Source organism: Aethalodelphis obliquidens, unplaced genomic scaffold, assembly GCF_003676395.1.
Source record: "Aethalodelphis obliquidens isolate GAN/ISIS:26980383/991018 unplaced genomic scaffold, ASM367639v1 scaffold7, whole genome shotgun sequence".
NCBI classification, from domain to species: domain Eukaryota; kingdom Metazoa; phylum Chordata; class Mammalia; order Artiodactyla; family Delphinidae; genus Aethalodelphis; species Aethalodelphis obliquidens.
The window spans coordinates 12154825-12176151 of record NW_020837951.1 but is presented as its reverse complement, the minus strand read 5'-3'; the positions used below and the strand labels follow the sequence as shown (position 1 = coordinate 12176151).

The 21327-nt window shown below is 43.4% G+C and overlaps 1 protein-coding gene across 1 annotated transcript; it reads right to left on the bottom strand.

The window, feature by feature from the left end:
- Positions 1-6004: 6004 nt before the first annotated feature.
- PDCL (phosducin like) lies at positions 6005-21065 on the bottom strand. The gene is made up of 4 exons (XM_027104942.1): positions 20910-21065; positions 19144-19320; positions 10476-10657; positions 6005-8279 (listed from the first exon to the last, which is right to left on the bottom strand). Exons 2-4 carry the CDS (start codon positions 19313-19315, stop codon positions 7728-7730), a joined length of 906 nt encoding a protein of 301 aa, XP_026960743.1. The 5' UTR covers positions 19316-19320; positions 20910-21065; the 3' UTR covers positions 6005-7727.
- Positions 21066-21327: the final 262 nt, after the last annotated feature.

The following is a 21327-nucleotide window of genomic DNA, read 5'->3' as shown; positions in this document are numbered from 1 at the left end:
GATTCTTTGAGGGAATTAGTCATGTCTTTCCATTTGAGGAGGTGCTCCTGGAAGTAGAGCCATTCTTCCCCCTTTCAGATCTCATAAGGAGATCAATTTTTTCTCCTTAGAGAGTCAGGGTCATCTCTTGGTTGCCTTCTTGGGGGGACTTTGTAATCACTCCCACGCTCAGATTCAACCTACCCTGGAACATTTTCAGCTCTTCCCTGCTGGGAAGGGAAATGGAAATTAGCAAAGGCTGGAAGGATAAAATGAGCACAACTGATCAAGTCAGCCTATTTGGCAAGTAGCCAGACCCCACACATAGACAGACACCACCATCCCACCCCTTCCTCTCTCTAGGAAACACAGAACAACTGAGAGTTGGTGAACCCACGACCAAGACCATCACCACACATATCATGAAATCAAGTGACCACAGACCTCAGAAACCACAATGACAAGATAGGAAATTTACTAAATATAGACCAGATTTGGTGCTGGTGGCTTTGCACTCACCGTATCATTTGATACTCATAAAAATCTGTGCAGCACACATTATTATGCTCACTTTACAGATGAGGAAATTGCAGCTCAGGGAGGTAACTTGCCCAAGGCTCCAAACTAGAAAGTGGTAGAATCATTATTTGAGCACAGATCTGTCTCTGGGCTGAAACGATAAAAGCCCTCCCCTCACCCGCTTCTTATCCAAATCTACTGACCACGCATCAGACTCACATGGCACGCTTATTAAAATGCACATTCTACTCTCCACCCCCAAACTTTCTGAATCAGTAGGGCCTGGGTGAGGGCTGGGACTGCGTTTTTGTTTTTGTTTTTGTTTGGCCGCGTTGGGTCTTCGTTGCTGTGCGCAGGCTTTCTCTCATTGCGGTGAGCGTGGGCTACTCTTCGTTGCGGTGCTCAGGCTTCTCATTGCGGTGGCTTCTCTTGTTGCGGAGCATGGGCCCTAGGTGCTCAGGCTTCAGTAGTTGTGGCACACGGGCTCAGTAGTTGTGGCTCGCGGGCTTACTTGCTCCGCGGCATGTGGGATCTTCCCCGACCAGGGCTCAAACCCCTGTCCCCTGCACTGGCAGGCAGATTCTTAACGACTGCGCCACCAGGGATGGGACTGAGTTTTGAATAAACACACTAGGTGATTTTGATGCAGGTGGTCTGCGGGGCACACCAATAGAATCACTGACCTAAATCATGTAAAACTTGAGATTGCCAAAAGGGATGTGGCATCCCTGCTTTTAAAAAGTCTGAACAGGTTGGGAAGTGTTCAGAGGTGACATGAAGGCTGTAGGAAATATACAACTCTGGAAAACATGGACAGTTATGATGAACACTGGAGAGAAGAGGTTTCTGTGATTCTTACTGTTGGAGGACGCAGAGGGAACGAAAAGTACCCACCAAACTGAGAAGGCATCTTGAGACCGAAAAACGAGGAAGGCAGTTCCAAATGATCAACACAGTTTATTGTAGGGTAACTTACTCACAGGGTGGGATCGGGCAGAAAATGATCCAGAAGCATTGGAGGCTGAACCCAGCACCACCAAAGGGCCTTTAGGACAATTTATAGTTAACCCAGGGCATGGGAGTAGGTGCTTGGAAACAGGATGTGCATTCCTAAGTTAAGATTTATAAATGAGTAACTAGCTACATGGGTGCTGGGAACACATCAGGGAAGCTTTTCGTCATTGTTTGGGGACTAACAGAGCGTAGAGGCTACCTGGTCCTAATGATTATTAAACAATATCTATTACAACCAAAGCCCTTGACGACAGAGAAGTGATTCACTGCACAGTAGAGCCCTGGGTAGGGTCGGCGGAAGGACAGGAGAAACTGTAAGTGCCCAAGATGGTATCTGTTCTGCTAACAGCCATACACTTGCCAACTCTCCTTTAAAATAAGTTTGAGGTATCGTATTTCTCTCTTCTCTATTGACTTTGTAGAAATTATCGGGATTCAGTGTCTTAGTCAGCTTTGGCTACTATAACAATATACCATAGAGTGGGTGGCTTAAATAGTAGACATTTATTTCTCACTGTTGTGGAGGCTGGAAATCTAAGATCAAGGTGCCATCAGGTTTGGCTTCTGGTGAGAAGAGCTCTCTTCCTGCTCTGGTGCCTTTGCCTCTTCCTATAAGGACACCCATCGTATCAGATTAGGGCCTCACCCTTATGACCTCATTCTACCTTAATTACCTCCTGAAAGGCCCTGTCTCCAACTACGGTCACATTTGGGGGGTGGTTAGGGATTTAGGGTGGACACGATTCAGTCCATAACACCAACCATTGGACAGGCACCCCTCATCTCTTTCCAGAAGTCTTTCTGGGTGAACATTATTAAAGCCTGTTCATAGGAGAGGCTGCCAAACAGTACTAAGATCCTGACTCCTGAGCTCCAGGTTCTGGGTTTAAGTCCTGACTTCACTGTTTACTCGATGATCGACCTTGGGCAAATTGCTTAACTATAAAATGAGGGTAATAATATCTCTCAGGGGTTGTTACAAGAATTATCTAAGAAAATACATACCAAGTGCTTAGAACAATGACCTGGTACAAAGTAAGTCAAACTACATGTTGGCCACTCACATCACCACAAGCAGAGGAGACAGAGGCAAGAAGACATCGGGATTGGGATTTGGACACAAACGCTGTGCTCTGACCTGAGGTCCTTGGGACTCGGGACTGGTGGGTGTCCACTGCTTTCCTCTTCTCTTCCTGGCCGGACTTTCCCTCAGCCTTAACTGAGCATAATATGAAAGTTAAGTGTACATACGTTTATTCATGAAACTATATTTGTTTTTTTTCATTACTCATTAAGGAAGTATGTGAATGTGGTACTTTCTGGGTCTCTTTCCTAAAAACAAATTCTCTAAAATGATTCGGGGAGTTCCTGGTGGCCTAGTGGTTAGGATTCTGGGCTTTCACTGCCACGGCCAAGTTCAGTCCCTGGTTGGGGAACTTAGATCCCGCAGTCCCGTGGAGCAGCCCGCAAAAAGAAAGAAAGAAAAGAAGTAAATAAAATGATTCGTATATGGTGCTAGACATCACCCACAGGTCCCAAAGTCTGTGGCTCTGCTAATTTAACAGCGCACACACAAGAAATTCGTTCCCTCTCCTCTGCTGCCACCATGTGGTCATATCGGTTATAACCAGCATTTCCTCAGGCTTTGGCAGGGCTGGGAGCTTAACTTGAATTTGTTATCTGGGTCTCAGTGAGCATAGGTAGTACACCTCTGATTAAAAGCATATAACACTTGACCTATATACACTAATATGTATAAAATGTATAACTAATAAAAAAGATAAAATAAATAAAAATGCTGCTGAAAAAAAAACATATAACGTGCCTGGAAAAGCTATATAACAGATAGTCTTCTACCTTATTGTGGTGAATTCCAGCCTACTCCAGCCTTGGGGATCTTCCCCACTTAAGCAGCAAACATTCACTTATGTCAACTCAGATCAGAGACTTGAAATGATGAGACACACTCCCTGTCCCCAAAGACTTCATAGTCTAATGTGTAAACAAATACTGAGGCAACCACACATGCTGAAGATGGGGTTACCCTACGGGAAAGGAAGACAAGGTCATTCAAATCACCGGGACTTTCACATCTCACAACTAAGGAAAAAGTTTACATTTTTCATTAAATTAAACCAAATATCAATACAGAATGATAGTGCGATGGCAACAGTAGATTCTTTAAAATTCATTGATTCATAAAATTTGAGAGCTATGTCTTACAAAATCATCTAATGCAACCTCTCATCTTACAAGTGGGGAAACTGAGGCCCTGGGAGAGGAAGAGACTTATACTAGGGCACACAGCTGGTCAGGGAGAGGGCTAGAGTTCATGTTCACTGTACTCCCAATCGTTGCCACCCGTAGCCGGATGTGGGTGACAGTGTGGGCGGGGGGTATAAAGGGACTTTGGGAGGAAGGACCTTTGTGGAGTCATGGAGGAAAGGGGGATGCCTCGGGGGTACATTGCAGGTCACAGCCACAGTCCAGACGGAAGAGTTTCTGACATGAAACACAGGCCAGCCTAGGAGACCCAGGTCTCCACCCAGCTTCACTCCTTTTTCTCTCTTCTTAAAATTCTCTCCCTGTTTTTCCTCCTCCAACCTGTTCTCTCCACTACCTTTTTTCTAGTCAATCATTTTATTGATATTTGATCATTGTGCCACCAAGAACTAGCATGCATCATGGAAATAGTAGAAATTTTGGAACTACACAGACCTGATTTTAAACCCTGCCCTGCCCACTAGCTATGCAACTTGGAATAGTTACCTAACTCTGCGAAGTCTTAGTTTCTTCATCTTTGAAAAGTTACTACTTCTTACCTTGAAAGGATGTGGCCTTCAATGTGCCCATATGTTCATTATTAAACACTCAATAATTCTTACCAAGCACCAAGCCCAGGTGTGGGTCCTGGGGATGATAAAAACAGCAGTTATTCTTAAAAAAAAAAAAAAAAAAAAAAAAAAAAAAGGGGGGACTTCCCTGGTGGTCCAGCAGTTAAGACTCTGCGCTCCCAATGCAGGGGGCCCAGGTTCGATCCCTGGTCAGGGAACTAGATAGATCCCGCATGCCACAACTAAAGATCCTGCGTGCCACAACTAAGACCCAGTGCAGCCAAATAAATAAATATTTTTTAAAATAATAAAAATAAAAACAGCACTTATTTGAAGGCTGTGTTCTAGGTATTTTACATGAATTATGTTACTCATCTCCACTCCTCGGATGAGGAGACTGAGGTATGGAGGAGTTCAGCTATCTTGCCCACAAAGCTGTAAATGTCAGCCTATTCCCAGCGTGAACAGAAGTTATACCACACACATGGAGGAAAATAAAGTCCATGCCTTCACGGAACTTTCATTCCAGAGGAAAGTGAGATCCGGAAAACTACTGAGACAGTTTGTAATAGACAAATATTAGTTTCTTGTTCCCTCCCCCAAGTCTATGACGAAAAAGGAGGATCACATAAACAAAGAGGAAGAGAAGTGATCTGAATGCGGTCCTATTTTTTTTTTTTTTTTTTTTTTGGCGGTACGCGGGCCTCTCACTGCTGTGGCCTCTCCCGTTGCGGAGCACAGGCTCCGGACGCACAGGCTCAGCGGCCATGGCTCACAGGCCCAGCCGCTCCGCGGCATGTGGGATCCTCCCGGACCGGAGCACGAACCTGCGTTCCCTGCATCGGCAGGTGGACTCTCAACCACTGCGCCACCAGGGAAACCCAATGCTGTCCTATTTTTAACTCCTCCCTTCCCCTACTCAAATAAAAAGGAAACCAACAGCAGTGAGCCCTTGTTTTGTGAGAGCTGCTGTCACTCACCTCAACCCACAGGTTGGTGATGCTCAAACTTGAACCAGCCTCAGAATCACTTAGAGGGCTTGTGAAAAGTGTGCCGAGCCACTCCCAGAATTTCCGATGCAGTAGGTCTGGGATGAAGCCTGAGACTTTGCATTTCTAACAAGTTCCCCAGTGTATCTCATGTTGCTGTTCTTGAACCACACATGGAGAACCACTGAACAACCCATGAGGTACTGTTGTTCCCACTGCCAAGGCGAGGAAACTGAGTTTCAGGAAGGCTAGGTGCCTCAACGGAAGCTCCACCACCAGTGAGAAACAGACAGTATTTGATCTGACTCCAAAGCCCGTGCTGCTTGCATTACCCCTGAGTTGGAGATTTAAGACTCTAAGAATTCCCCATTCCATGTCTGTTCACTTTATCCTAGAATTTCTGCTCTTGAAAGGCGAAGTCAAGGTTCTGGGAGACCATAATATCAATATATTTTCATCTCCAATGAGAACCAGTAGATGGCTTGTAAAAGCTTTTAAAATGTTTCTGTCCATTACCCAATAATTCCTCTTCTAGAAATCTATACTAAGAGAATGATCCAAAATATAGCCCAAAATACAAAGTGTTTTAGCAAAAAGCTAGGAATCTAAATATCCAATATTAAGGGTCTGGTTAAATAAAATATGGCATATCCAAGTGATGGAATATTATCAGGCTGTTAAAAATTATTTATTTAGAATTTTTATAACATGTCAAAGCATTTATGATATAATATTAAACAAAACACAGAACTAAATTCAAAAAGCTCTCAATGTATTAAAAATATTGAAAAAACTGGAAGAAAATAAAAACACTGACAACAGTTGTCTCTGCCTCTAATAATTTTCTATACTTTCCACACACTTTCTACAGTGAGTTTTTTTTAATTAAAAAACCATGCACTTTCTTTTTGTTGATTAACTACAAGAGATACTGTCATGACCCTTCTACAGTTAGTCAATTCCTAAACAGCCAGGAAAAGCAAAACTGAACTTTAAAGCTAACATTTAACTACAGATCACATTTTCCCTGGCCCTACACTGTACATATTTTAAAGTAAAAAACATGAAGAGAAAACTCAAAAGACAATCATTATTATAAACACACAGAAAGAAGACCAGAAAGATACCTGTAAAAATGATTTAACAGGGATTATTTTTGGTTGGTGGAATTACAAAGCTGTTCAATCTTTTTAGCTTAACAATTTTTGTTACATTTTCTACAATGAACATCAATTACTTTTGTAATAAAAAGTCTTTGCTGTTTTCAAGAGAACACCACCAAGCAAATTACAGCACACCTATACAACGGTATAAATAACCACTTTAAAATGTTGTAAAAGAGTGTTTAATAACATGGAAAAACGTTTGCTATATTAGCCGACCATACTATAAAACAGTATGTTCAGAATGATCCCACTGTTTTGTTTAATAAGCAAACAAAATGTCTGTGTACACAAAGAAAACACCTTGGAAAAATATCCCAAAATATTAATAGTGTTTTACCCTAGGTGGCAGGATTATTCTAATTTTCTTAGTTTTGCTTCTGTATTTTCTGTATTCTATTGAATATTAACTTTTCCAATATGCAAAAAAGTTTTAACAAAAGCTACATGAAACCAAAAAATTACCTTGTTAAATAAAAAAGAAACAGAGAAAAAGAGGAGCAGGGGTATCTTAATTGAAAGATCTTCCTTTAAAAAGGCTTCCCAGCTCTATCTCAGCTCTAATTTTCAAGCCAAGCTGGTCTTTCATCATCAAGAGGGCAGTCCATCTCGATCCTTCCTCTACTGTAGACTTAATAATGCTTGAGCAGGATATCGACTCTGGCGACAAAGTTCACCCCCCTCTTGATGGGGCAAACATACACGGTCTGGAACCTTTAAACAAGACCCTGGGAGAGAATACGGTCTAGGGGGAAAACATTTAACTGCCTTCTAAGACTATAAGTCTGATTATAAGTAAATATAATTTACAATCATTTGATGAAGGAAATGTATTACTTATGTTGCAAATAACACACTATATGGAATTATATTCCCGGACCTGGCAGAGACCTCTGAGATCATCTGAAGACAATTTCCAGGACACTGTCTTCAGGATGCTATGTAAATACTGACTGGAAACAATAACAGAGATGTCATGCTAGAGAATCTTAAGTAAACAGTTCAAAAGCCTGGCTTCCTGTTTATACAATGTTAGGTCACTTTATGGATAGCCACAAGGTGATTCAGCATTCTGATTTGATAGAAGAATTTCTTGACTTGACATATCATAAAAGGGACTACAAAGAACAGCAGAAAAGCCAGAAGACACAGAAAAGAACGAAAATAAACACAAGGACGTGTGTCTTCCAGCCCAAACAATGAGAAATTTATGCCACCAGCCCAGCCATTCAATCTATTTCCAAATCGCTATCCTCGCTGTGGCAGGTGGCTGAGTTACGCACAGAGGTTACCAACAAGACTTCCTTTTCTGGAAGCAATCCAAACTCCTGGAGGAAAGCTTCAAGGTCCACCGCAAAGAAATCTTCCCCCAGCTGGTCAGTGACACGGACAAAGTTGCCAATCAGCTCGCCCCCCTTGTAGATGAGCAGGGCGGGAAGGGCGTTCCTGGTGAAGCGACTGCTGGCCCCGATCACCGAGCTCTTCACCCGGCAGAACTTGACGGCTGGGTACTCCGCGGCCAGGCAGATCATGCAACCATTCATGGCTTCGGTCCCTGGGATGCCGTCCTCGTAAATATGGACCATGATGAGGGTGCTCTTCTGTTCTTTGTCAATCATGTCCAGAAACCCTTCTCCACTGGGGATTTCAAAAACCTGCTTGAACTGGGGCCCCTGGTGGAGCTGCTGCCGCATCTCTTCCATCCTCTGCTTCCGGTACCGCTGCAGGAACTCCTCGTCGTCTTGGTCCTCATTCATCATGGCAAAGTCCTTCAGAGTCATCTGCGGGAGGACCAGCAAGTGAGCGTAAGAAACATAAACCCAACAGTGACATGGGTGACACAAGATGTATGAGGCGCCACGCTAATACTCTAGATGTATTACACCTCACTGAAATCTTCTGATAACCCCATCGGGAAGGGACTTTTATTACCCCCACTTTACAAATGAGGTTCTGAGACTTGAGATTATCTGTATAAGTTCACATAGGTAGCAAGTATAAGACCAGGATTCAAACTAGATTTTTTAAAAAACCCAGGCTTTCAACTACTGTGTCATAGCGCCTCTCCATCCAGACAGGCAGCATCAGATAACATCACTTCGTGAGCTTTTGTCTTTTTGTCAGTCCTGACAATGGATTAATTATTTTATCCACTGTTTTGTTTTTGTTGAAAAGACAACAGGACATTAAGGAACCTGAACACTCATAATCCCTGCCCTGCGCCACCCTCCTTGCCTCCCACGCCAAAACATACAGCCACACACATTCTAAAAATCTATTCTTCTTTTTATTACCAGTCACGTGCTAAAACCATTTCTGCTTTTATAACAGCAGCTGTGGGTGTACCAATTAAGCTATAGCCTGCTTTTGCCACTTAGCACTATTATATCATAAATTATTCCTCATGCTTCCAAACATGTTTTATAAAATTATAAATAATGTGGCCTATTTTGCTTAGCCACTCCCCTACTTCTGGCATTCAGGCAGTTGCCAGTTCTGTCTCATTGCAACAACCCAGCAGGACTGCCCCATGTGATCATGTGCTGTGTGGCTTTGTCTGGTCTCCACCGCAGCACAAGGAAGCGCTGTGAGCCGTGGGCATGTTGTCCTGAAGCCAGCTTCCATTACAAAAGCATTCTCCCTCTCCTGCCCTGGTGTAGCAAGACATCCCTGCTCCTGTGATGAAGCCCAGCTCTGCCTACCCTGGCACAGATGAGAGGGTGGCGGCTGGGAGGCCACACCAGATCAGGACACGTGTTGTTACTGCATCACAGCCAGAGCCATTCTTCTTCCCCTCTCACTGCTCCCCCACCAGAGCGGTTCTTTCTGACCTGTTATGGTCTTGCTTGAGTCTAATGCCCTGAAATCATCCTCCTGGTCAAGGCAAACTCCTCACTTAATCCTCTTGTCTGCTCCCCGACCCCGGCGGGTATTTCCAGCCAAGAGCTGCTTTGGGCTACAGCCAAATGATTTCAGGCACTTCTAGACATCCTTCCGTGGTCAGAGAGCATGGTGGGGAATTAAAGGATCCTTTTGAAGAACGCTTTGGGAAGGTAAGAAAGAGTCAGGGACCTAGTTCCAAATATCTTCCACAGTGTCTGCCCGCTTCTACTGTATTGCTTCACTAAAATAAATTCTCATGAATAGGCTTCAGATGAAACAGAACAACATCATGGAAAGAACAGGAAAATCTGGGTTAGAATCCTAGTTCCTATTAGCATTTCTTAATTGCACTGCCCTGAACAAGTCCCCTCCCACCTCTCAGCTTTGGTTTCACCATCTGTAAAATGGGGATAATATCTCCCAATCTCAGAGGTTTGTTTCTGGCTCAAGGTAAGACCTCGAGAAAGGACAGGAAACTCACATTTCCTGATCACTTTCAACCGGCCTGTGATGGGCACTGTATCGAGAGACTGACCTCATTTAACCAACGACAAACCAGAGTCAGAGTGGAAGAGACATCCCCACAGTTACTAGTGGCACAGCTGAGATTCAAACCCAGGTGTGGCCAAGCTATGACATGACTGCACTTTCTCCTGCACTGCACTGCTTCTTAGTATCTTTTTTAAAATTTATTTTATTTATTTATTTTTGGCTGCACTGAGTCTTCGTGGCTGCACAGCTTTCTCTAGTTGCAGTGAGTGGGGGCTACTCTTCACTGCGGTGCGCAGGCTTCTGATTGCGGTGGCTTCTCTTGTTACGGAACACAGGCTCTAGGCGCGAGGGCTTCAGCAGTTGTGGCACATGGACTCAGTAGTTGTGGCGCACGGGCTTAGTTGCTCTGCGGCATGTGGGATCTTCCTGGACCAGGGCTCGAATCCGTGTCCCCTGCATTGGCAGGCGGATTCTTAACCACTGCACCACCTGGGAAGCCCTGCACCGCTTCTTGGAGGCCAAATCAAACCCTTCCACCTCTTGAATCACTAAGCCCAGCAGCCAGGGTAGCCTCTGAGAAAGGCCTGGGCGCTTCTAATTACCTTCCCACTGATCTTCTCCTGGAGGTCCTTCTGCTTCCGCTGCTCCTCCTCTTCGTCCACATGGGACCTGCAGCTCATGGACAGCTTCTTGATCAGCTTCTCCATCTCCCGGCACTGCTCCTCCCGCTGCTCCGTCTCCAGCTGTTTGAAGCGGCGCCAGTCATTGATCACGCCTTTTGGACCTGAGGTGGGGTGAACGTGGAGGTGACCAAGGATGAGCGAGGGATTATGGGCCAGCGCACATCTGTCTAAAGCTGGCTCCATCGACACCACAGTGACACTCACACAGGGCAGTGTGGTCTACACGCAACCACGTCCAAGGCAGCCCAGTTTGCAAATTAAAGGGCCATGCGAAGGCCCAACATTAGGAGATGTGTGAAATAAATTCAGATTCATCTACTCAAAGGAAAACAAAGTGACTCTTAGAAAGAATGAGGCAGCTATATGTTCCCTGCCATGAAAAATGTCCAAACATATTAGGTCAAAAAAAAAGCAAAATGCAGAACAGTATCATGGTATGATCCTTTAATTTTTAGAAAAAGAACTGTATGTCCATGTATAAATATTTACAGATATTTGTATATGTGCATGTACATTTGTATGTCCATAGAAAAATAGGTAAACTGTTAACAGTGCTTGTCTCTAGGCAGTGAGATCTAAGGGGACTGGTGAGAGAGAACTTTTACTTTTTTCTTACTATGCTTCCGTATTATCTGACTTTTTTTTTTTTTTTTTTTTTTGCAGTACGTGGGCCTCTCACTGTCGTGGCCTCTCCCCTTGCGGAGCACAGGCTCCGGACGTGCAGGCTCAGCGGCCATGGCTCACAGGCCCAGCCGCTCTGCGGCATGTGGGATCTTCCCGGACCGGGACATGAACCCGCGTCCCCTGCATCGGCAGGCAGACTCTCAACCACTGCGCCACCAGGGAAGCCCTATCTGACTCTTTTAACAAGATTGTGGCAGGTTGTTCTATTAGTCAAGCTACCCCCAAACCCCCCTGTCCCCATGCTATATAGACCTGCCCCTTACCACATGACTTGCAATACCTCCTGTGGGATGAGAACGTGTATCCCCAGCCCACTGATGTGGGGCTTGCCCATTGACTTGCTGTGGCCAATGGATTCTGAGCAAAAACGCAATGAGTCACTACATGTTTCCAACAGCCCTCTCTTGCTCTCTATACTTGGTCATGAGAACAGCATGTCTCAGACAGGGGCTGCTCCTTGAGCCTCGTTCCTGGATGATAGGACATACAAAGCAGAAGCGGGGCAGCTGCTGACCCCAACAGGCAGCACGTAACATGACTGAGAAATAAACCTTTGTTGTCACAAGCCACTGAGACAAAAATATAAACATCTGTATAAAGAAAACTTTAAAATGATGCCAAGAAACACTACAAAAGCCCTGAATAAATGGAGCAACGCCATAGTCCTGGCTAGGAAGATGCAACATCACAAGGGTACCAATTATCCCCAAATTAATCCATATATTTAATGCGTTTCTGATGAAAGTATGTGATTACACACATGTGCCTGCTCCTGAATTTGCGGTGGAAAAATAAGAAAGCAAAACTTAAGGAAATAATAATAAAAATAGAAGGGTATTGTATGGGGGGGACCAGACCTACCAGATACTAAAACATATTATAACACGATACTTAAAAACAGTGTGATATAGCACAGTAAAAGACAAATCAGCGGAAGAGACTACAAAGTATGGCTGAAGACGCAAATATAAGCAGAAATTCAGTACGTGATAAAACTGACATTTCAAAACAATGGAGAAAAGATGGTTTATTCAATAAATGATGCTGAAACAACTGGGCAGCAATCCAAAAAAAATTAAGTTGGAGTCCTAGCACATACCTTGCATGGAAACGAATTCCAGATAAATCGTTGTGTTAAAAAAAAAAATCATAAAAATACTAAAAAAAAAAAAAAGGCATGGGATTGTCTTTTTATAATCCTGGAGTGAAGAAAGGCCTTTTACATAAGAAACAAAACTAAGAAACTATAAAATAATGCTTTCAAGCACATAACAAGTAAAAAAACTTTCTGCCAGGATAAGAACAAAAGCCAAGAGTCAAACAATAAACTGGTAGAAATATTTGCAACTCAAACCACAGATTAATTTCCTTAATATATAGCTCCCTAAGAAGAAAAAGACCAACTACCCAATTTCAAAAATGAGCAAAGGATATGAATACAACCTTTAAAATTATGAAAAGAGGCTCAACATCACTCCTAAAAAGATAGAAAATAAAACTACGGTGAGTTCCCATTTGCCATCCATAAGGATGGCAAAGATCAAAAAGTCTGATAACATAGTAGAAGGTCACATATATGGGGAAATATCACACTCCTGCTTAAACTATAAACCAGTACCAACTCAACTGACAGCAATTTGGAAATAATAAAATGTAAAAGTGTAAATATGCCATTTCTCGGAATTTATACTACCAATATACTCATACCCATGATTTAGGTGATATCAAACACCTATCAATTTGAGAAGCTGGACTCAAACGCAGGCAAGTCTGTTTTAATCATCAGCATGTTGGTATGCATACATATTCGTATTGTGCAGTGAAATGGCTAGAACCACGCACAGTGAAATGGTAACATTAGGTTATCTCTGGATGCGGGTCTGGAATTAGAAGTGATCACGACCCACCACCAGTCCCTCCCATCAGGAAACTTACACAAGCCTCTTAGATAGCCTAATGCACCAAAGGGCAGACAGCAGAAGCAAGAATAACTACAGTCCTGCAGCCTGTGGAACAAAATCCACATTCACAGAAAGATAAACAAGATGAAAAGGCAGAGGGCTACGTACCAGATGAAGGATCAAGATAAAACCCCAGAAAAATAACTAAATGAAGTGGAGATAGGCAACCTTCCAGAAAAAACATTCAGAATAATGATAGTGAACGTGATGCAGGACCTTGGAAAAACAATGGAGGCAAAGATAGAGAAAATGCAAGAAATGTTTAACAAAGACCTAGAAGAGGGCTTCCCTGGTGGCGCAGTGGTTGAGAGTCCGCCTGCCTGTGCTCCGCAACGGGAGAGGCCCGCGTACCTTAAAAAAAAAAAAAAAAGACCTAGAAGAATTAAAGAACAAACAGAGATGAACAATACAATAACTGAAATGAAAACTACACTAGAAGTAATCGATAGCAGAATAACAAGCAGAAGAACGGATAAGTGACCTGGAAGATAGAATGGTAATTCACTGCGGAGGAACAGAATAAAGAAAAAAGAATGAAAAGAAATGAAGACAGCTTAAGAGACCTCTGGGACAACATTAAACGCAACAACATTCGCATTATAGAGGTCCAAGAAGGAGAAGAGAGAGAGGAAGGACCCAAGAAAATATTTGAAGAGATTATAGTCGAAAATTTCCCTAACATGGGAAAGGAAATAGCCACCCAAGTCCAGGAAGCGCAGAGAGCCCCATACAGGATAAACCCAAGGAGAAACACACCGAGACACATAGTAATCAAATTGGCAAAAATTAAAGACAAAGAAAAATTATTGAAAGCAGCAAGGGAAAAATGACAAATAACATACAAGGGAACTCCCATAAGGTTAACAGCTGATTTCTCAGCAGAAACTCTATAAGCCAGAAGAGAGTGGCATGATATACTTAAAGTGATGAAAGGGAAGAACCTACAACCAAGATTACTCTACGTGGCAAGGATCTCATTCAGATTCGATGGAGAAATCAAAAGCTTTACAGACAAGCAAAAGCCAAGAGAATTCAGCACCACAAAACCAGCTCTACAACAAATGCTAAAGGAACTTCTCTAAGTGGGAAACACAAGACAAGAAAAGAACCTACAAAAAAACCCAAAACAATTAAGAAAATGGCCATAGGAACATACATATCAATAATTACCTTAAACGTGAATGGATTAAATACTCCAACCAAAAGACATGGGCTTACTGAATGGATACAAAAACAAGACACATCTATATGCTGTCTACAAGAGACCCACTTCAGACCTAGGGACACATATAGACTGAAAGTGAGGGGATGAAAAAAGATATTCCATGCAAATGGAAATTAAAAGAAAGCTGGAGTAGCAATACTCATATCAGATAAAATAGACTTTAAAATAAAGAATGTTACAAGAGACAGGGAAGGACACTACATAATGATCAAGGGATCAATCCAAGAAGAATATAACAATTATAAATATATATGCACCCAACATAGGAACACCTCAGCACATAAGGCAACTGCTAACAGCTATAAAAGAGGAAATTGACAGTAACACAGTAATAGTGGGGGACTTTAACACCTCACCTCACTTACACCAACGGACAGATCATCCAAATTGAAAATTAATAAGGAAACACAAGCTTTAAATGACACAATAGACCAGATAGATTTAATTGATATTTATAGGACATTCTATCCAAAAACAGCAGATTACACTTTCTTCTCAAGGGCACAGGGAACATTCTCCAGGATAGATCACATCTTGGGTCACAAATAAACCCTCAGTACATTTAAGATAATTGAAATCATATCAAGCAACTTTTCTGACCACAACCCTATGAGACTAAAAATGAATTACAGGGAAAAAAATGTAAAAAACACAGACACATGGAGGCTAAACAATACGTTATTAAATAACCAAGACATCATTGAAGAAATAAAAGAGGAAATAAAAAAATACCTACAGACAAATGGCAATGAAAACATGATGATCCAAACCCTATGGGATGCAGCAAAAGCTGTTCTAAGAGCGAAGTTTATAGATATACAAGCCTACCTCAAGAAACAAGAAAAATCTCAAATAAACAATCTAACCTTACACCTAAAGGAACTAGAGAAAGAAGAACAAACAAAACCCAAAGTTAGCGGAAGGAAAGAAATCATAAAGATCAGCTCAGAAATAAATGAAATAGAAAGAAAGAAAACAATAGCAAAGATCAATAAAACTAAAAGCTAGCTCTTTGAGAAGATAAACAAAAATGATAAACCATTAGCCAGACTCATGTAGACAAAGAGGGAGAGGACTCAAATCAATAAAATTAGAAATGAAAAAGGAGAAGTTACAACAGACACTGCAGAAATACAAAGCATCCTAAGAGACTACTACAAGCAACTCTATGCCAATAAAATGGACAACCTGGAAGAAATGGACAAATTCTTAGAAAGGTATAATCTTCCAAGACTGAACCAAGAAGAAATAGAAAATATGAACAGACCAACCACAAGCACTGATATTGAAACTGTGATTAAAAATCTTCCAACAGGGCTTCCCTGGTGGTGCAGTGGTTGGGATTCCGCCTGCCGATGCAGGGGTCGCGGGTTCGTGCTCCGGTCCAGGAATATCCCACATGACGCAGAGCAGCTGGGCAAGTGAGCCATGGCCGCTGAGCCTGCGTGTCCGGAGACTGTGCTCCGCAACGGGAGAGGCCACAACAGTGAGAGGCCCGCGTACCACAAAAAAAAAAAAAAAAAAATCTTCCAACGAACAAAAGTCCAGGACCAGATGGCTTCACAGGTGAATTCTATCAAACATTTAGAGAAGAGCTAACACCCATCCTTCTCAAACTCTTCCAAAAACGTACAGAGGAAGGAACACTCCCAAACTCATTCTATGAGGCCACCATCACCCTGATACCAAAACGAGACAAAGATACTACAAAAAAAGAAAATTACAGACCCATATGACTGATGAATATAGACGCAAAAATCCTCAACAAAATACTAGCAAACAGAATCCAACAACACATTCAAAGGATCATACACCATGACCACGTGGGATTTATCCCAGGGATGCAAGGATTCTTCAATATATGCAAATCAATCAATGTGATACACCTTATTAACAAACTGAAGGAAAAAAACCATATGATCAGGCTTCCCTGGTAGCACAGTAGTTGAGAGTCCACCTGCCGATGTAAGGGACGCGGGTTCGAGCCCTGGTCCGGGAAGATCCCACATGCCGTGGAGCGGCTGGGCCCATGAGCCATGGCCGCTGACCTTGCGTGTCTGGAGCCTGTGCTCCGCAACGGGAGAGGCCACAACAGTGAGAGGCCCGCGTACCGCAAAAAAACAAACAAAAAAAACAAACCATATGATCATCTCAGTAGATGCAGAAAAAGCTTTTGACAAAATTCAACACCCATTTATGATAAAAACTCTCCAGAAAGTGGGCATAGAGGGAACCTACCTCAACATAATAAAGGCCATATATGACAAACCCACAGCAAACATCATTCTCAAGAGTGAAAAACTGAAAGCATTTCCTCCAAAATCAGGAACAAGACAAGGATGTCTACTCTCACCACTATTATTCAACATAGTTTTGGAAGTCCTAGCCACGGCAGTCAGAGAAGAAAAGGCAATAAAGGAATATAAATTGGAAAAGAAGAAGTAAAACTGTCACTGTTTGAAGATGACATGCTACTATACGTAGAGAATCCTCAAAATTCCACCAGAAAACTACTAGAGTTAATCAATGAATTTAGTGAAGTTGCAGGATACAAAATTAATGCACAGAAATCTCTTGCATTCCTTTACACTAATGATGAAAAATTTGAAAGAGAAATTAAGGAAACACTCCCATTTACCACTGCAACAAAAAGAATAAAATACCTAGGAATAAACCTACCTAGGGAGACAAAAGACCTGTATGTAGAAAACTATAAGACACTGATGAAAGAAATTAAAGATGATACCAACAGATGGAGAGATATACCATGTTGTTGGACTGGAAGAATCAATATTGTGAAAATGACTATACTACCCAAAGGAATCTACAGATTCAATGCAATCCCAATCAAATTACAATGGCAGTTTTTACGGAACTAGAACAAAAAATCTTAAAATTTGTATGGAGACACAAAAGCCCCGAATAGCCAAAGCAGTCTTGAGGGAAAAAAACAGACCTGGAAGAATCAGACTCCCTGACTTCCGACTATACTACAAAGCTATAGTAATCAAGACAATATAGTACTGGCACAAAAACAGAAACATAGATCAATGGAACAAGATAGAAAGCCCAGAGATGAACCAAAGCACCTATGGTCAACTAATCTATGACAAAGGAGGCAAAGATATACAATGGAGAAAAGACAGCCTCTTCAATACGTGGTGCTGGGAAAACTGGACAGCTACATGTAAAAGAATGAAATTAGAACACTCCTTAACACCATACACAAAAATAAACTCAAAATGGATTAGAGACCTAAATTTAAGACCGGACACTATAAAACTCTTAGAGCAAAACATAGGAAGAACACTCTATGACATAAATCACAGCAAGATCTTTTTTGATCCACCTCCTAGAGTAATGGAAATAAAAACAAAAATAAACAAATGGGACCTAATGAAACTTCAAAGGTTTTGCACAGCAAAGGAAATGATAAACAAGACGAAAAGACAACCCTCAGAATGGGAGAAACTATTTGCAAATGAAGCAACAGACAAAGGATTAATCTCCAAAATATATAAACAGCTCATGCAGCTCAATATTAAAGAAACAAACAACCCAATCCAAAAATGGGCAGAAGACCTAAATAGACATTTCTCCAAAGAAGACATATGGATGGCCAGGAAGCACATGAAAAGCTGCTCAACATCATTAATTTTTAGAGAAATGCAAGTCAAAACTACAATGAGGTACCACCTTACACCAGTTAGAATGGGCATCATCAGAAAATCTACAAACAACAAATGCTGGAGTGGGTGTGGAAAAAAGGGAACCCTCTTGCACTGTTGGTGGGAATGTAAATTGATACAGCCACTATGGAGAACAGTATGGAGGTTCCTTAAAAAACTAAAAATAGAATTACCATATGATCCAGCAATCCCACTACTGGGCATATACCCAGAGAAAACCATAATTCAAAAAGACACATGCACCCCAATGTTCATTGCAGCACTATTTACAATAGCCAGGTCATGGAAGCAACCTTAATGCCCATCGACAGACGAATGGATAAAGAAGATGTGGTACATATATACAATGGAATATTACTCAGCCATAAAAAGGAACGAAATTGGGTCATTTGTAGAGACGTGGATGGATCTAGAGATTGTCATACAGAGTGAAGTTAGTCAGAAAGAGAAAAACAAATATCGCATATTAACGCATGTAAGTGGAACCTAGAAAAATGGTACAGATGAACTGGTTTGCAGGGCAGAAGTTGAGACACAGATGTAGAGAACAAACATATGGACACCAGGGGGGAAAGCCCCGGGGGGTGGGGATGGTGGTGTGATGAATTGGGCGATTGGGATTGACATGTATACACTGATGTGTATAAAATTGATGACTAATAAGAACCTACTGTATTAAAAAGTAAATAGGGCTTCCCTGGTGGCGCAGTGGTTGGGAGTTCGCCTGCCAATGCAGGGGACACGGGTTCGTGCCCCGGTCCAGGAGGATCCCACATGCCGTGGAGCAGCTGGGCCCGTGAGCCACGGCCGCTGAGCCTGCGCGTCTGGAGCCTATGCTCCGCAACGGGAGAGGCCACAGCAGTGAGAGGCCCGCGTACCGCCAAAAAAAAAAAAAAAAAAAAAAAAAAAATAAAAAAAAAAAAATTTAAAAATTTTAGTTTGAAAGAAAAGAAGTGATCACAAGACTTCTGATACATATTTAATGGACATTTTTTAAACCTGTTCCCAGAGCACAGGATTTCCAGTACCTGTGTTAACTGAGATGCCTTCGCCTGCCAACTCAGCATCTGCAGGCATGGAACTGCCGGCCAGGGCACCCCTGCCTCTGTCCTTGTCCTCGTGGTCGCTGTCCTCATCCTCGCTGCTGCTGTAGTAGTACTGCAGCTTCTCCCCCAGTAACTTATCATCCAGGGTCGTCATGATGCCTGGGAGAGGGCGACATAGCAGGTTCTATGCTGGCTTGAATCAGACAGACATGAATCTGAAGAGTTAGGGATCACCTGTGCTCAGATCCTATTATGCACAGGACCGTAAGAGTGACTGTTTTCATAAGCAGGATCTCAGCAAATCCATACCATGACCATGCATGATAGGGTTTATCATGCTCTTTCTGTAAAAGGTAAAATTGAGGCTGAGATAAAATTTCTGTGCCAAACTTTACAGCAAATGGCGGAGCTGGGCTCAGACCCCAAGGATTCCTGACTCCAAGAGAATGAAGGTGTGAGCCACTGTCTTCTGAATAGTATACACTGAAGTAGGGTGGTGGCTTGGAGAAAACTACTGACTGAACGTCTTATCTACACATACTCTTTGGTTTATCTACCAAGTAAGACGGCTGGTAATTGAAAAATTGGTAAGAATCCTCATGAGAAACTCCAAAAAGAGCATCAAGAATGGGATGCTGACTCACTGTTTGCCTAGGCCAATCATTCATCTGTCTCTTGCCTTCCACCTCCCAATCAGCACAGCGATGGTTAGGATGGATGGGCTCTGAAGCCCTAATAACTTTGGGTAAAAGACGGGCCCCTGACAAGATTTTAATCACTCCCCAGTGTTTAAAGGACAATGGTTAGAGCCAAGCTTCTGCATCAGAAGAAGCCTGGTACATTCTGGGAGAAAGGTACAGCTTAGTCCCTGCCACGCCTGCTTGCAGATCACACAAGGAGGGGTTGTAACTCCAGCACCCCTTCCTTTAAGCATCCCAATACTATGCATCTTTGATTAAAGGCATCCCCGAGCCTGTTAGACTCCATTACAAAGTGACTCTCCCACCGGGCGGGGAGGTCTTGCAAACAGAGACCTCCAATGCCCAGCACGAAGCCTCTACACAATCTGTCAAGCTCACATTGAGGCAGCCTGAATCAGTGGGGGAATCCGGTGACCCGGGCAGTCAGATGAGGAGAGGGGTACCTAAGTGGCAGGGTTGAGAAAAAGGCGCAGGTACACGGCCGGGCGCAGGGAGGTGGAGAGAAATAGGGGGACTAAACCTAACTTAAAGAGGCAGAGGGACCAAGGCGGTAAAGGTGGGAAGAAAGAGACGAGGAGGAATGTGTGCTCGGTGAGGGCGGGGCCGCTGAGGAGGCGGCAAGCGCAGGGCCAGCGGAGGGGCTGGTGGGAGGCGGGGCCTTTGGGGAAGGAGTCGAGGGCGGGGCCAGCGGGAGAGCTGGCGGAGGGGAGGCCAGAGGGAGGGCCCGCGGAGGAGGCGGGGCCTTTCGGGGGAGGAGTCGAGGGCGGGGCCAGCGGGAGGGTTCGCGAAGGAGGCGGGACCTTTGGGGGTCGAGGGCGGGGCCAGCGGAAGCGCGGCGGAGGGGCGCGGAAGCTCTAGGGGAGCCCGAGGAAGGTGGGGCCAGCGGAGACTGGGCAGGGAAGTCGCGGAGAGCGTGGGGGTCGAGGGGGCGCACCGACAAGACCGTCTCATCCAGGCTCGCCGACCACCCGTATTCCACCACCTCCCACCGGTATTCCATACCCGCCGCTTCTTCCCGGCTGACCTCAGTGCAGCTACCCGGCCTACCTCAGTCTGGATCCCTTCAGGCTGGCACTTCGGAAGGAAGGGAGCGCTCGGCTGAAGAGAAATGGATCGGCGCCTTGAGCGCTAAGAGAAAAGCCGCCTGAGTCTCGACTGCGCGGACCAATGAGGCGGCCTTCCTGCGTCAGCGCGGATACACGCTGCCCAATTAGAGGAAGCGTATCCTGGCGGCCAAGGGAGAAGCTACGGGTCCTACTTGGGGACAAACATCTTGACAATAATAATACGCTTCTATTTTTATTTTTGTTTTAATTTGAACGAAAGGCCACACTAGATATGCCCAGCTTTGAGCAGTAAGAACAATTTCGTTACCTTTGAAGTTTCCGAAAACATTCCACATGTATTTTTTTTTTTTTGATTCTTAATCACATCACGTCTATTAAGACAGAAGACAGACTCGGAC

What these genes read in the sequence shown, in the direction of transcription:
- PDCL (XM_027104942.1), bottom strand. Translation starts at nt 19,315, where the DNA reads ATGACGACCCTGGATGATAAGTTACTGGGGGAGAAGCTGCAGTACTAC. An exon ending in AGGCATCTCAGTTAACACAG is followed by an intron (nt 10,658 to 19,143) that starts GTACTGGAAATC and finishes ACCCCACCTCAG; the next exon opens with GTCCAAAAGGCGTGATCAAT. An exon ending in AGGAGAAGATCAGTGGGAAG is followed by an intron (nt 8,280 to 10,475) that starts GTAATTAGAAGC and finishes GTCCTCCCGCAG; the next exon opens with ATGACTCTGAAGGACTTTGC.